This window comes from Typopeltis vanoorti, chromosome 8 (assembly GCF_054136105.1).
Source record: "Typopeltis vanoorti isolate ZY-2024b chromosome 8, IOZ_Tvanoo_1.0, whole genome shotgun sequence".
Taxonomy (NCBI): domain Eukaryota; kingdom Metazoa; phylum Arthropoda; class Arachnida; order Uropygi; family Thelyphonidae; genus Typopeltis; species Typopeltis vanoorti.
In genome coordinates this window covers 2,057,845-2,074,411 of record NC_143556.1, presented here as the reverse complement: position 1 = coordinate 2,074,411, position 16,567 = coordinate 2,057,845, and the positions used below count along the sequence as shown (strand labels likewise).

Genomic DNA, 16,567 nt, shown 5'->3' with positions numbered 1-16,567 from the left:
ATATCCTGTCTTGCCTACCTCTACCTCACACCATACACTCTCAAAATCATTTGTCTCACTTCCTTCCAAAGCCTTCACTCTTAGAGAGGACATAGGTCGTCACTTATCATAAGCAGTACCTCACCACCACGCTTTCCCCTCCTATCCTTACAAAAAATGCTATACTCAGCGACTTCTAATCCTGTTGGTATATCCTTTTCTGTCAACCACATCTCAGTGATCGCAATAATTTTTGGCCAGGCTGATGCTATCTGCGAAACCAATTCCTCTCCCTTATTCCGGATAATCCTGGCATTAGTATAAAGCCTATAAATGCCATTGTTTCTATACCCAGCATTATCCCTTCTGGGGATAATGCTGGGTATAGAAACATATGACTCCACTGGGCTCAGTGTTATCTGACATCGTTTCCCTTCTTCCAAGTATCCATTCCCACAAGAGGCCACTCCTGCTATCATCCTCCCTGGGACACACTGACTCGTTCAGAACAGCAATCTCTCCAGATGCCTATGTCCTTCCTCATTCAAATGTAAACGGTCTCTCGCATACAATGCCTCTCTTTCCTCCAACGCACTTCAAGCATCCAGATATACCAGTCCTCTCTTGTCACACATTCTAGCTATTATGTCATTCAATATTACTGCTCTTCTGCTCAGCTCTTCATTATCATACCTAGGCAATACACACACCATCTTTCCTCTCTGTGTCTTCTTTTGTACCACCTCCAGCAAGAATCTCATATCTCTCGCTGCCCTATTTACAACACCACTCAAGTCATTTGTTCCCACCATCACCATCATCTCATCCACCCTTTCACCTCTCTTAACTTCCAAAGCCACACTTTCTATTCTTCCTTCTGTCAAATACTCCTCACGCATTCTATCTTGAACACTACGGATCATCGAGTCCCCATACATTATACCTCTTGATGAATTGGTGGCACTGATAGCATCAGCCTGGCCAAAGATTATTGGGATTACAGAGATGTGGTTGACAGAAGAGGATATAATAACAGGAATAGAAGTTGCTGGGTACAGCATTTTTTGGCAGGATAGGAATGGAAAGTGTGGTGGTGGAGTACTGCTTATGATAAGTGATGACCTATGTCCTCTAAGAGTGGAGGCTTTGAAAGGCTGTGACACTAATGATTTTGAAAGCATATGGTGTGAACTGGAGGTTTGCAAGACAGGATATTCAGTGGGGTGTTGCTGCAGACCAAGGAGCACAGATGGTGGGGACCAGAAGATGTTGAGACAGTTGAGCATGGCAAGTGCAAGAAAAACGATTGTTATGGGAGATTTTAACTACAGCAATATAGATTGGGGAAAGGAAGATGCATGTAGCTATATGGGAATGGAATTTATAGAATTCTTGAGGGACAAATGTCTTAGGCAACAAGTAACAGTGGGAACAAGAAGTTCAAGAGTTTTGGATTTGGTTATAGCATCAGAAGAGCTGATGATAACTGAGATGACATCTCTCCCCCCAGATGGAGAGAGTGACCATATGGTTTTGACTTGGAAAATGAATAGACATGCAGGAGTATCAAAGAGACGAGAACTTATGTGGAATTATAATGCAGGTGATTATAATAGTTTTAGACATCAACTTCAGGAAGTTTCATGGAGGGAGAAATTGGAAGGCCGGGATATCTTTAGTGTGTGGGAAATTGTGAAAGAATATTTGTTAGCAACAATGGCAAGTTGTATTTCACGAGTGAAGAAGAGGACACAATTTGGAGTAAAGTGGATGACAAACAATATTAAACAGGAGCTATATGCGAAAAAGAGGGACAGGTGAAGAGAAGATGCATGAAGAATATAAGACACAGGCCAGAAGAGTGACTAGCATGGTAAGGAAGGCTACATTGGAATATGACAAAAGATTGGCCCTTAGATCCAAGGAAAATCCTAGGGAATTTTTTTAGCTATATGGCCAGTAGGAGAAGAAATGATTGTGGAAGAATGACATTGTGGGATAAAAATGGGAATAGAGTGACTGATGCAGAGGACATAGTGGAATTGTTCAATGAACACTTCATTGGAGTATTTCATCCTGGAGGAGTCAATTTGAATATTAAAGGAATAGAGCAGGATCGAGGTTTAGAGGTGTAGGTGGAGAGTGTGTTCCACATACTGAGTATTCTGGATGTTAGTGAAGCTGTGGGACTGGATGGTATTTCACTACGAGTTTTGAGAGAATGTGCTAAGGAACTGACAGTGCCCTTAACCTGGCTTTTCAATGAAAGTATGGCTGCGGGAAAGGTGCCCATGGAATGGAAGGAAGGTTATGCCATTCAATAAGAGCGGTAGCAGACTGGAAGTGTCTAATTATAGACCAGTTTGTGTGTCATCAGTAGTTAGTACGATCTTGGAGAAAGTACTGAGGGACCATATACAGCATTGGGCAGATGAGGGTAATGTTATCTGTTAGAGTCAACATTGATTTGTGAAGGGGCGCTCTTGTTTTAGCAATTATGCTAGCCTTTTATTTTAAAGTTACAAGAGCATTAGATGAGGGAAAGGAATATACTGCCATTTTCCTAGACTTAGCAAAGGCATTTGGCAGGGTGCCACATATTAAGTTGATATTCAAGTTGCAGCACATGGGTCTGGATGTCACATTGGTCAACTGGATTCAGGATTGGCTGTCCGATATGTATCACAGTTTTGTACGTGGAGCAGTATCAAAGCGGCAGAAGGTTACAAGTGGGGTTCCACAGGGCTCAGTACTGTGACCTATATTGTTTAACCTTTATATCAATAACATTATCCGTGGACTACAAGGGGATATTTGGTTGTTTGCGGATGACGGGAAGCTGGGAAGGGTTATTATTAATAGTGTAGATGTGGTAGCCCTGCAAGAGGATTTGAATGAGCTAAATAGATGGGAAAATGAATGGAGGGTCAGTTTAATGCAGGAAAATGTAAGGGCTTGAGGTTTGGGACACATCGATGGGATGCTGCATACTCTATGAGAGGAGTTAAACTGGAGAAGTAGGAGAGACAAGAGATCTGGGTTTGATGATTGATATAAACCTGAAATTTAGGTTTAAATGTTGCAATAATAAGAAGGACACTGACCTGCAGAGATAAAATGGTTATCATTCCGTTGTATAAGACTCTGATCAGTCCACACTTAAACTATCACATTCAGATCTGGTCCCCAGGATTTGAATGTGATAAATTAACTGTGGAAAGGGTATAAAGGCTGATAATAAAGATGGTCGGGACTGTACAATGTTAGTTATGAGGATTGGCTGAGGAGTGTGGACTGCAGAGTTTGGTGGATAGAAGAAAGAGGGGTGATATGATTGAGACTTTTAAACTTTTGAGTAGTGGTTACAGGGTTGACAATGGGGAGTTCTTTCACTTTGTTGAACAGTGGGAAGGAGTCTTGACAAGGGGCCATCCCTGGAAGTTACGAAAGGAACCTGTGAGAAAGAGAGTGGTGAGTGGTTTCTTTGCATGGAGGGTGGTTGAACCATGGAATGCATTGCCTGATAGAGTAGTGAGAGCAAGAACGGCCAAAGAGTTTAAGGAGTGGTATGATAGACTTGTGTTTCTTAGAAAGGACCTCCCACGATGGGTCTTTTGACTTCATGGAGGCCTGAATAATAATAATAATAATAATAATAATAATAATAATAATAATAATAATAATAATATTATTATTATTATTATTATTATTATTATTATTATTATTATTATTATAGAAACAATATAAATACAAAGCACATATGTTTGATATATTTTATCCATGTGGCCATTTGGGTCATTAAAACATTGCAAAATCTCATGTACTTCCACTGCCTTACTATTATCTAGAGTATTCAGTATTCAGAATAAATTCTCTGCATCCACTTCTAATTCTTCACTTGTCCTTTATTCTGTAGAAGTACTGTAGGAGTATGGTGTGAGGGGAAGGTAGAAACAATGAAGTATTTAGCTGTTGAAAGTTTTTCCACTTGGTTATAAATTAAAGATACCAAGAAATTATATTTCTTGGTTATCTTTAATTTATAGTACAACCAAGTGGAAACATTTTCAACAACTAACTATCTCTAATCCAGAGTATTATAATAATAAGGTGTGACACCTTTTGGCAACTGATATATAAAAATATGACTTCTCATTACTTCAACCTTGGTATCACCTCTAGGTCTGGCTCCCACTGATGAGATCTCAATAAAAGTCGAAACCGGTCTGGGTAGTGACCCTTCCCATAATGCATAGCATTATACATGTCTGCAAGGAGATTTCTGCTTTGCATTATAGGATACTAAGACATTTGATGTGAAGTCATACCACCTTTACCACAAGTTGCTCCAGTCCTGAAAATACTTCAGGTGCAAACTTTGTTTGCTAATACTTCGATAAAGGATTAAAGTATATAATTTCTTGGTATGTTTAGTTTAATGAAGTATTTAACGGGATGTTGCTGTAAGCTTGGTAATGCAAATGGCAGTGAGAAGGAAATGCATATGCAAATTAGCCTGGCAAAGAAGAAAAGTATTATCATTATGGGTAATTTTAATTATGGTAATATAAATTAGAATGAAGATATGGCTGGGGATAAAGAAAATAAATTTCTTGAGAATTTGAGATACACCTACTTTATTTACAGATGGCACATGAGGATTAAACATCTTAGATTTGTTCATCTCACTTGAGAATGTTATTAGTGGCCTTGGGTAATAATAATAATAATTACTTATTACAATAAGGTGAGTGCTTCCTTGGACAGAGGAGAAGGATACACAGTAATATACGTAGATTTCGCAAAGGCTTTCGATAGATTACCGCATGATAAGTTGATAGTCAAACTAGAGAGGATGGGGTTGGATATTAGATTGGTGCATTGGATTGGAGACTGGCTATCTGCTAGGTATCAACAAGTTGTGTATGGGGGAAGTGATATCCAGGAAAAGGAAAGTCACTAGTGGTGTTCCTCAGGGGTCTGTTTTAGGACTATTACTGTTTAACTTGTATATTAATGATATTGGTGAAGATTTCGGTGGAGATATTCAGTTGTTTGCAAAGTTGATTCAGATGATGCAATGTTGGGAAAACCATGAAGAGTAGAGAAGATTTTGTGGCCTTAAAAGAAGACTTGAATAAAATGAGTGATTGGGCACAGAAATGGGGATGTGAATTCAATGTTAAAAAATGTAAGGTTTTAAAAATTGGAAAACAAAGATGGGATGCAGAATTTATGCTTGGTGAGAATATATTGTTGGAAGTAGAGGAAATAAGAGATCTTGGGTTGATAGTGGATAAGGATCTAAAATTTAGGGGACACATAGCCAAAATTGTGAAACCAACACAAAGGCTTCTGGGAATGATGGGGAGGACACTGACGTGTAGAAGTAGGGAGATTCTTGTTCCGTTGTATAAGGCTTTGATTAGGCCGCACATGGACTATTGTGCCCAGATTTGGTCACCAGGTTTTCAGAAGGATGAAGAAATGTTGGAAAGTATGAGGAAAGATTGAGAAGATGTAATTTGCAGAGTCTGGTGGACAGGAGGAAGAGAAGGGTGGATATGATAGAGACCTAGAAGTTAGAGGGGTTGTTATAGGATCAATGCTGGAAAGAACCTTTCCAGCATTGATCCTATAACAGAAAATAGTGGAAGATTAGGGGAGAACCTGAGGTCATCCCTGGAAACTGTATAAAGAGGGGAGTGAGTAGGGGAGTGAGAAGCAGGTTTCTTTCATGCAGAGTTGTGATTGATTGGAATGCCTCGCCTAAGAGTGTCTGCAGAGAATTTTTGACTACTCTTGAGAGACACTTTTGACATTATGATTAGAAATTATAAACATGTTACCACAAGAATATTTTAATATTTGCCAAATATTTCAGTCTGAAAATAACAGAGTATCTTCAGTGGCTACATAGGAATAGTTTTTACAATGTGGAATACCAACAATTGATCATTCAAAAGTAGAATGAGCCGCGTGATGTTACATTGCTAAGCATTAAAGAGAGGAAAAAATTTTTATCAGAGTGATGATTAAATTATAGTTATTAATTCACAATTTCATATAATAATCTTAATTTATAAATAACATTTGACTAATGTAGGAATTAAAAGTCTGAATTAAAAAAAAAAAAAAAGAATGTGTTATCCTGATCAAACTTTCCCATATTTTTGATAAGGATATACAGTCATTTCGATTCAAGTTAGGGCATTAAAGTAAGGCCTCAGCACTCTCTTTGAATAGGCATTCATATTTAGAGTGACATCTGTGTAGAAGGCGAGTCTTGGATCAGAGGATGGTGTGGCTTGTCTCTATCCTGTGCTGAGCCAATCCAGACTTATCGGATTTGTTGTGCAGAATGTGTAGTTGTTTCACAAATGATTGATGTTCTTGAATTCTTTTTTCTATAGAGTGTCCTGTTTGTCCAAAGTAGGATAGATTGCAGTTACAAGGAACTTGATACACTCCAGGCATAGTTGAGCATTTATCTTTAGAAGAGGGGAAATAGGTGGATATTTTGTTAATAGGTATATAAGTGGCTGCTGTTAAATCATATTTGTTCAGAATTCTTGAAATTGGTTCTGAAATCCCAGAAATATATGGAATTGGAACTCGATGTATTGATTCTTTGTTGTTCTGGATTGGACTATAGGAATCGAACAGAACTTGTGTATTTTTTTCAGAGAAGCCATTTAATTTCATGTGCTGTTTGATAGTTGAAAGTTCTTTCTGTAATTCATGAGGAGTTGAACAATTAGTTCTAGCTCGTTGGATTAAACATTTTATGATTCCTATTTTCCCCTCTTCTAAAGATAAACGTTCAACTATGTCTTTGCCTGGTGTGTATCAAGTTCCTTGTAACTGCAATCTGTCCTACTTTGTACAAAAAGGACACTCTATAGAAAAAATAATTCAAGAGCATCAATCATACATTCTGCACAACAAACCGATAAGTCTGGACTGGCTCAGCATGGGATAGAGACAAGCCACAACATCCTCTGGTCCAAGACTCGCCTTCTACACAGATGTCGCTATAAATTTGAATGCCTATTCAAAGAGAGTGCTGAGGCCTTACTTCAGTGCCCTAACTTCAATCGAAATGACTGTATATCCTTATCAAAAATATGGGAAAGTTTGATCAGGATAACGCATTCTTTTTTTTTTTTTTAATTGAGACTTTTAATTCCTAAATTAGTCTAATGTTATTTATAAATTAAGATTATTATATTATTATTATTATTATTATTACCCAAGACCTCATGGAGTCAAAGACTCATCTGGGAGGTCCTTTTATCACACACACAGCTCATCATACCGTGCTTTGAACACATTCAGACTCCCTGCAGACACCACATGCACAGGCAAGGCATTCCAATCATTTACAACTCTGCACGAAAAAAACCTGCCTCTCACTCCCCTACTCACACCTTCTTTATACAGTTTCCAGGGATGACCTCTGGTTCTCTCCCGATCTCCCACTATTTTCTGTAGACCTTTTTCAGCATTGATCCTATAACAACCCCTTACCAACTTGTAGATCTCTATCATATCCACCCTCCTCTTCCTCCTGTCCACCAGACTCTGCAAATTGCATCTTCTCAATCTTTGCTCATACTCGACATTCCAGAGGTCAGAAACTACCTTAGTCAGTCGCCTCTGGCCCCTTTCCAACATCTCTTCATCCTTCTGAAAACCAGGTGACCAAATCTGGACATAAATGTGTGGCCTAATCAAAGCCTTATACAATGGAACAAGAATCTCCCTACTTCTACACGTCAGTGTCCTCCCCATCATTCCCAGAAGCCTTTGTGTTGGTTTCACAATTTTGGCTATGTGTTCCCTAAATTTCAGATCCTTATCCACTATCACCTCCAGATCTCTTATTTCTTAACCTCCAACAATGTATCCTCACCAAGCATAAATTCTGCATCCCATCTTTGTTTTCCAAATTTTAAAACCTTATATTTTGCAACATTGAACTCACATCCCCATTTGCTTGCCCAATCACTCAATTTATTCAAGTATTCCTGCAAGGTCACAACATTCTCATTACTCTTCATGGTTCGTCCCAAATTTGCATAGTATAAAATTTGTGAATTAATAACTATAATTTAATCATCAATCTGATGGAAAATTTTTTCCTCTCTTTAATGCTTAGCAATGTAACATCAATCAGCTCGTTCTACTTTTCTATGAGAAAGAAAACCACACTTACTAACATCACTGTGTGCACTCTCTCTCTCTCTCTCTCTCTCTCTCTCTCTCTCTCTCTCTCTCTCTCTCCTTACAAACAGCACTGCTCCAAAAGTCCAATGATAATCCCATTCAGATACATCACATCTACCTGAAACAATTTCACTTCCCTTCAAATTTACTTCATAGAGTCAGAAGCTGCACATATACAGCATACTGTGTGAGCATGCAGAAACTGTGTGAGGCAGTCTGAAATTCTGCTTCACACAGCTCAATCCACATGCCATCCATTATCTATTCTTAACTCAGTATTATCATACTGGACAACATGTCAACCATTTTACCAGCTGTTCTTCTTTACTCAACATTGTCATAATCAGACAACATTTAACCACTCTTCCAACTAGATTGTTATTCTTCACCTCCTGCAATGACTTTTCAAATGACCTTTCAACTTTTTTTTTTACCTTCCAAGTCATTTGTGCCAACAATCCCACAAAATGTGATACCTGTTTTCATTTCTTCCATACAAAGTCATCTATTCAGTCATCTAATTTTTCAAGTAGAAATTGTGTTTTATTCACGCCTCTAATAATGAAATCCTCACTTTCTTCATCTTTGTAGTCTTACTTGCTTACTGGTCTTACTAGCCTTGAGAAGTGAAAATCTACATGTTGTGAGGTAGGAAAGGGATCTGGGGGTGACAATTGATAGAAACCTAAAATACAGGGAACATATTGCAAAGGTGGAGAAGGTAATCCAAAGGATTGCTGCAATACTGAGAAGGATGCTGACACTCAGAGATTAAAGAGTTGTCATTACATTGTAGAAAACCCTGATCAGACCAGACCACACCTTGACTATTGTGCTCAAATTTGGTCCCCACCTTTTGAAGGAGAATTGATCATGAAAAGAGTGCATAGGTGGAAAGCAAAGATGATATCAGGACTGTACAATATTAGTTAATAAGGATAGGCTGAGGGAATGCAGACTACAGAGTTTGGTAGATAGAAGAAAGAAAGGTGAGATGATTGAGACATTTAACCTGTTGAGAGGTAGTTACAGGGTTGACACTGGGGAGTTCTTTTGCTTTGTGGAACAGGTGGAAGGAGCAAAGACAAGGGGATTTATAACCTCCTGGAAGGATTGCTTCCTGGAAGTTATGAAAGGTAGTTGTGAGCAAGAGGGTAAGGAGTGGTTTCTTTGTGTAGAGAGTGGTTAACAGTGGAGTGCATTGCCTGATGAGTGGTTAGAGCACGAACAGTCAATGGGTTCAAGGATTGGTATGATAGACTTTGTTTTTTAGGGATGGGCCTCCTGCAATTAGTCTTGTGACTCATCGCAGGAGGCCAGAATCATAATAATCATAATAATAATTACTAATTTCCTCATTATTTGCTTCTTGATAGGTTCAGTTTCAGCTTTCATTTTTCTAAATTTCATTCTTCAATTTTAGAAACTATTGCCTGAGTACTTCCAATCTGCTTTCATTATCATTACTATGATTGCTAATTAACACCTACATTTTTTAGTTACTGTTGCTCATTCTATTTCCATTTTTTGAAATTCTTCAGTTGATCATTGCATTTTTAATGACATGCATGCATAAAATAATTTTCACAGTGCATCCACTCAGAAAATATCAACAGAAAACTATGTTTGGAATGAAACTTGTAATCTGGACATCAGCATTGACTTTTGCTGGTATCCAGGTGCTGTTTTTAAAATTTAGAACTGCCATCACATAAAGCATACAAAAACAACCCAAATTTACAAAAATAATCAAAAATGCAAAAAAAACTCCAAGTAAACTCCTGAATACAATATTTAAAAATAAATAAATAAATAAACAAATAAATGAAACAGTGGTGTTGCAGAAAAAACCCAAACAATATAGCATTTCAACACTATTTTCTCAGCACAATGCAAAACACCACAACACTTTATCACAGTAGTCTTATTTATATATGTTTGTAATCTTGTCTAGACACATGTGTAAAGTTTTTAAATAATGCATAAACCTATCAAGAGAGAGAGAGAGAGAGAGAGATCTGAAGATGTCAAAAACTGTGCAACATTGAACCATGCCATCAGATGATAATTAGTGTAAGTGAAGTAAGTATAGAATTTAAATAACTTATTTGTTTAGTGAAGGAATAATCAAAAAATCTTATTGATGACTCTCTTCTATCCCTGATTTCCAAAACAAAAGGTTTTCTTTTTATGTGATTCCCTCCCATGAAAGGTTATAAACTTATAGTATATTTGTACCATGGGTGTTAGCTAGATCAAATTTTCTTGTTTCAATTGTGGCTAAATTGGAATTTATATGCAATTAATTTATATGCAATTTAACTATATTGTGCATGCATCTTTTTGATATCTATGTGATATTTTATAGGTTTGGTGGAAAAGAAAATTTTATGGATTTTATGAATGAATTCTTAGAGAGAGAATGGAGCACAATGAAAACCTTCTTAAGCATAATATCTGTGAGTATCTTTAATTTGTTCGCTACTGTAGTTAAGGAATAAATATACAGTGCTTACAGAAAGCTGTGTGGAGAAACATTTCAGCATAAAAGATGTCCTCCCTGAACTGAGATGCACCAAGCGATTCAGTAGTTCTTGAGGCAAACTGACCCACATAATACATAGCACTATACATGTCCACAAGGATATGTGCTTTGCATTATGGGATACTAAGGCAAATGATGTGAAGTCATTAGCTTCCATATACAAGTTTCCCCAGTCCTGAAAATACTTCAGATGTAAACTGTGTTTGCTTACAGTTGAATAAAGGATTACTACTATTATTATTATTATTATTATTATTCAGGCCTATAAGGAGTCAAAAGACTCATCGAGGGGAGGCCCCCCCTGAGAAACACAAAGTCTATCATACCACTCTTTAAACTCATTGACCGTTCTCGCTCCCACCACTCCATCAGGCAATGCATTCCACGGCTCAACCACCCTCCACACAAAGAAACCACTCCTTACCCTCTTGCTCACAGATTCCTTTCGTAACTTCCAGGGATGGCCTCTTGTCATCACTCCTTCCCGCTGTTCAACCAAGCGAAAGAACTCCCCAGTGTAAACCCTGTAACCACCTCTCAACAGTTTAAAAGTCTCAATCATATCACCTCTCCTTCTTCTATCCACCAAACTCTGCAGTCCACATTCTCTCAGCTGATCCTCATAACTATCCTTGTACAGTCCTGAAACCATCTTTGTCATCCGTCTTTGTATCCTTTCCACAGTTAATTTATCTCCTTCAAATCCTGGAGACCAAATCTGAGAACAATAGTCCAAGTGTGGTCTGATCATAGACTTATACAACAGAATGATAACCCTCTTATCTCTGCAGGTCAGTGTCCTTCTCATGATAGCAGCAATCCTGTGTGTTACCTTCACCACCTTTGCAATATGTCCTCTAAACTTCAGGTTTCTATCAATCATCAACCCCAGATCTCTTGTCTCCCCTACTTCCTCCAGTATAACTCCTCCCATAGACTATGAAGCATCCCATCGATATTTCCCAAATCTCAAGACCTTACATTTTGCTGCATTAAACTGACACCACCATGTATTTGCCCATCTATCTAGCTTATTTAAATCCTCTTGCAGGGCTACCACATCTGCACTATTACTAATAATCCTTCCCAGCTTCGCATCATCTGAAAAACAACTGAATATCCCCCTGCAATCCACTAGCTATGTCATTGATATAAAGGTTAAACAATATAGGTCCTAGTACTGAGCCCTGTGGGACCCCACTTGTAACCCTCTGCCTCTTGGAAACTGCTCCACCATACACAACTCTCTGATACCTATCAGACAGCCAATCCTGAATCTAGTTGACCAATCTGACATCCAGACCCATGTGCTACAACTTAAATATCAGCTTATCATGTGGCACCCTGTCAAATGCCTTCGCCAAGTCTAAGAAAATTGCAGTATATTCCTTTCCCTCATCTAATGTTCTTGTAACTTTATTATAAAAGGCTAGCATATTGCTAAAACAAGAATGTCCTTTCACAAATCCATGTTGATTCTCACAGATAACATTACCCTCATCTGCCCAATGCTGTATACGGTCCCTCACTACTTTCTCCAAGATCTTAATAACTACTGATGACACACAGACTGGCCTATAATTAAACACTTCCAGTCTGTTACCACCCTTATGCAATGGCACTATCTTACCTTCCTTCCATTCCCTGGGCACCTTTGCCAAAGCCAGACTTTCATTGAAAAGCCACATTAAAGGCACTGTCAATTCCCTAGCACATTTTCTCAAAACTCGTGGTGAAATACTATCCAGTCCCACAGCTTCACTGACATCCGGAGTACTCAGTATCTGAAACACACTCTCCTCCTGTACCTCCAGACCTCGAACCAGTCCTATCCCTCTAGCATTAAAACTGACTCCTCTAGGATGAAATACTCCAATAAAGTGTTCATTGAACAATTCCACTATTCTCTGCATCAGTCACTCTATTCCCATTTTTATCCCACAATATCATTCTTCCACAGTCATTTCTCCTCCTACTGGCCACATAGCTAAAAATTTCCCTAGGATTTTCTTTGGATCTTAGGGCCAATCTCATCTCATATTCCAGTTTCGCTATCCTTACCACACTAGTCACTCTTCTGGCCTGTGTCTTATATTCTTCATGCATCTCTTCACCTGTCTCCTTATATCTCTTCCATAGCCTCTTTTTCGCATGCAATTCCTGTTTAATATTGTTTGTCATCCAATTTGAGCACGCAATTACTCCAAATTGCGTCCTCTTCTTCACTCGTGGTATACAACTTACCATTGCTGATAACAAATATTCTTTCACAATTTCCCACGCACTAGTGATATCCCGGCCTTCCAATTCCTCCCTCCATGAAACTTCCCGAAGTTGACGTCTAAGACTATTATAATCACCTGCCTTATAATTCCACATAAGTTCCCGTCTCTCTGATACTCCTGCATGTCTATTCATTTTCCAAGTCAACACCATATGGTCACTCTCTCCAACTGGTGGGAGAGACGTCAACTCAGTTATTATCAACTCTTCTGATGCTATAACCAAATCCAAAACTTTTGAACCTCTTGTTCCCTCTGTTACATGTTGCCTAAGATTAAACCAAGTATATAATTTTTGGTATCTTTAATTTATAGTATAAACAAGTGGAAAAACTTCCAACACCTATTTTTACTTGTTAGTAGATTTTCAATATCCAAGTAATACTCTGAGCTATTTTGCAATATGCTCTGAATTTAACGATTTGTCCGGTATTATCCTCATGTTCATAGCCTCATCAGTTTCCTGCAATTCAGCACCAACAATGTATCACATTATTTAATCTATATGTGGTGGCCTTGTTGGCCAAGTGGTTATCATACATACTCCCCAACTAACAGGTCATGGTTTCAAATCCCATTTTGGGCATGTGGGAATGTCATGGATGTTTGTGATTGTCTTACCATGTATACTGCTATAATCACTGTCCTTGTGTCATTAAAACCATAATCAACATCATGTACACAGTAAACCTTTTAAACCCAAACTCCATAAGCTTACATTCTGTAACATTAAATTAGCAATCATTATCCTTTGTTCACAATGCTAATTTATTTAAATCATCCTATAGGATATCTATATCACTTTTATCACTATTGGCCTTCCCAGTTTTGCATCATCAGCAAACAGTTGAATATCCCTCCTTAAATCTTTCCCTATATCATTGATATACAAATTAAAGAGTAGTGGCTCTAGTTCAGAACTCCGAGGTACTCCATTAGTCACCTTTATTCTCCTAGATTCCCTTCCACCTTATACTACTCTCTCGTATGTGTGTCTATCAGCCAGCCCTCTATCCATTCCCATTCGCTCCAATTTTTGTAACAGACTTCCATGTGGTATTCTGTCAAACCCCTTTGCAAAGTCTACCAGTAGCATTGCGTAGTGATTTCCTTTATCCAATTCCATTGTCACTTTAATTTATTACAAAATGTGAGTAAATTACTAAGACAGAACCTACCCTTTACAAAGTCATGCTGTCCACTGTACAATCATATCCCTACCCACCCACTCATGTTGGTTTTACCTTTAACCAACTTTTCCAATACTTTAACAACCACTTCTGAGATATTGCCAGCCTGGCTGGTCGAGTGGTTAGCGTATCTGCTCTCCAGCCCAAAGGCTGTGGGTTCAAATCCCGCCATGGGCATGGATGTTTGTGATTGTCTGCAAAAATACTAGGGTGGTGGTGGGTAGTAGATGGCATTGGTGTAGATGATGTAGTTTGCTGTAGTTGGTGAATTGAGGGGTGGAGACAGAGAGATGTAGAGTAGGTGCCCTTCCTTGAAGAATCATTGGACTCCTTGGAGTGTCATGTAATAATAATAATAATAATTATTATTATTATTATTATTATCATTATTATTAACCTTTAGTTTGTAGTTTGTAGTTTGGATTAGCCTGTCTGCTTGGAGCTACCTGTATATAATGAAACTATCTTACCATCTTTTTATTTCCTTCGAAACTTGTCAGAGCTGAGACAGATTGAAAACTTTCACCAGAATAATGTCAGATTTCTTGACATGCCATCCAGTCCCACTGCTTATTTACTTTGATATTTTTCAATATGCTGAACATCTACTGTTCATCTCCCTCAATTTTGACGTGCATCTCTGTCAGATCAGCAACTGCAAAATCTCCAATGCACAACATGGGGTTGAAAACACTAACCGCAGGATCCAATAGGAAAACATCAAGCTGCTACACAGATCCATATATATTATTATATTATAATTATTTTCCTGATCCTCATGGAATCACGAGACTCATCACAGGAGGTCAACACTAGTGAACATGAAGTCTATCATACCACTCCTTAAAATCATCCACAGTCTGCATGTTCACCATCCTCGTAGGCAGTGTACACTATGCTTTTACCACTCTCCATGCAAAAAACTTACTTCTTACTCTTTTACTTACTGCCTCCTTTTGAAAGGAGGCAGTAAGTAAAATCTCCTCAGTAAAATAACATCTCCTCAGTGTTAATATCCCTTCAACAGCTTAAATGTCTCGATCATATCCAACTTCCCTGCCCCACCCCCTTCTATTCACCAAACTCTGCAGTCCACATACCCTCAATCTACCTTCATAATCAACATTGTACAGTCCTGACATCATTTTTGTTATCCATTTTGTTTAGTTTCATGCCGAATATAGTAGAAACTCCTCAGTAAATCTCCTCAGTGTTAATATCCCTTCAACAGCTTAAATGTCTCGATCATATCCAACTTCCCCGCCCCACCCCCTTCTATTCACCAAACTCTGCAGTTTGGTGAATAGTGAAACTCCTTGAGTTTCTTATTCGGCTAAGAAACTATATGGGATGTAATATCCCTTAACTTAAACAAGTTATATGTCGCCGAATTGAAGCCTTTGGCTCTTCACATATCTAATAATTTATTAGAGCACCTCACAGCAATACTCGAAGAAGGGGTACAAGTTCTGTTCGCTACAAACTTGATATTAACTAGGTCTGGCTACTCACTGATGAGACCTCAATAAAGGTCGAAACCGGTCTGGGTAGTGACCTTCTCTCATAATGTGAACAAAAATACAGTTCCTAGGAGCTAAGTTCACATTATGGGCAAATATCAAGAATAGTGATCGGAGCTTGCTCCACTTCTACCACGAGTTGCCCCAGCTTGCACTACCCTTTGGGATCAGTGCTGCAGTATCCAGGTATTTGCTTATGCTTAGAATCGCCGAACTTTATATAGTTTCTACTATATTCGGCATGAAACTCCTTGAGTTTCTTATTCGGCTAAGAAACTATATGGGATGTAATATCCCTTAACTTAAACAAGTTATATGTTGCCGAATTGAAGCCTCTTCACATATCTAATAATCCATCACACTTTTATCTCTTGTGGTCAGTGTTTTCTCCTCAACATTATCACAGTTCTCATAGTTCTCTTCACAACCTTTGCAATATTCCCCCAGAACTTTAAATCTCTAGCCACAATCACCCCAAGATCATTTGCTTCCTTCACTTGTTCCAGTATAATTCCACTAAGTATGAAGCATCCCTTCTGTGGATCCCAAATTTTAAAACTTTACATTTAGTTCCATTAAACTGATATCACCATGTCTTTGCCTACCCTTCCAGCTTATTCAAATACTCTTGAAGAGCCAAAATATCTGCACTATTATTAATAATCCTCCGAAGCTTCACATCAACTGCAAATAATTGAACCTCTTCCTGTAGTCCTATGATAATACCATTGGCATAAAGATTAAACAGTAATAGTCTCAGGACTGAACCCTGTGAAACATCACATTTTAACCTTCCTACTCCCCTGATACTGCTCCCTCAGA

At 38.3% G+C, this 16,567-nt stretch overlaps 1 protein-coding gene across 4 annotated transcripts in view; it reads left to right on the top strand.

The window, feature by feature from the left end:
- The window catches only part of LOC150103677 (ras GTPase-activating protein raskol-like), a 770,313-nt gene that overhangs the window by 501,141 nt on the left and 252,605 nt on the right, over positions 1–16,567 (top strand). For all 4 annotated transcript variants that reach the window (XM_090396487.1, XM_090396486.1, XM_090396489.1 and 1 more), the window contains one exon: positions 10,577–10,667. In XM_090396487.1, coding sequence (XP_090252613.1) covers positions 10,577–10,667 — 91 coding nt within the window. The remainder of the gene's footprint in view (positions 1–10,576; positions 10,668–16,567) is intronic.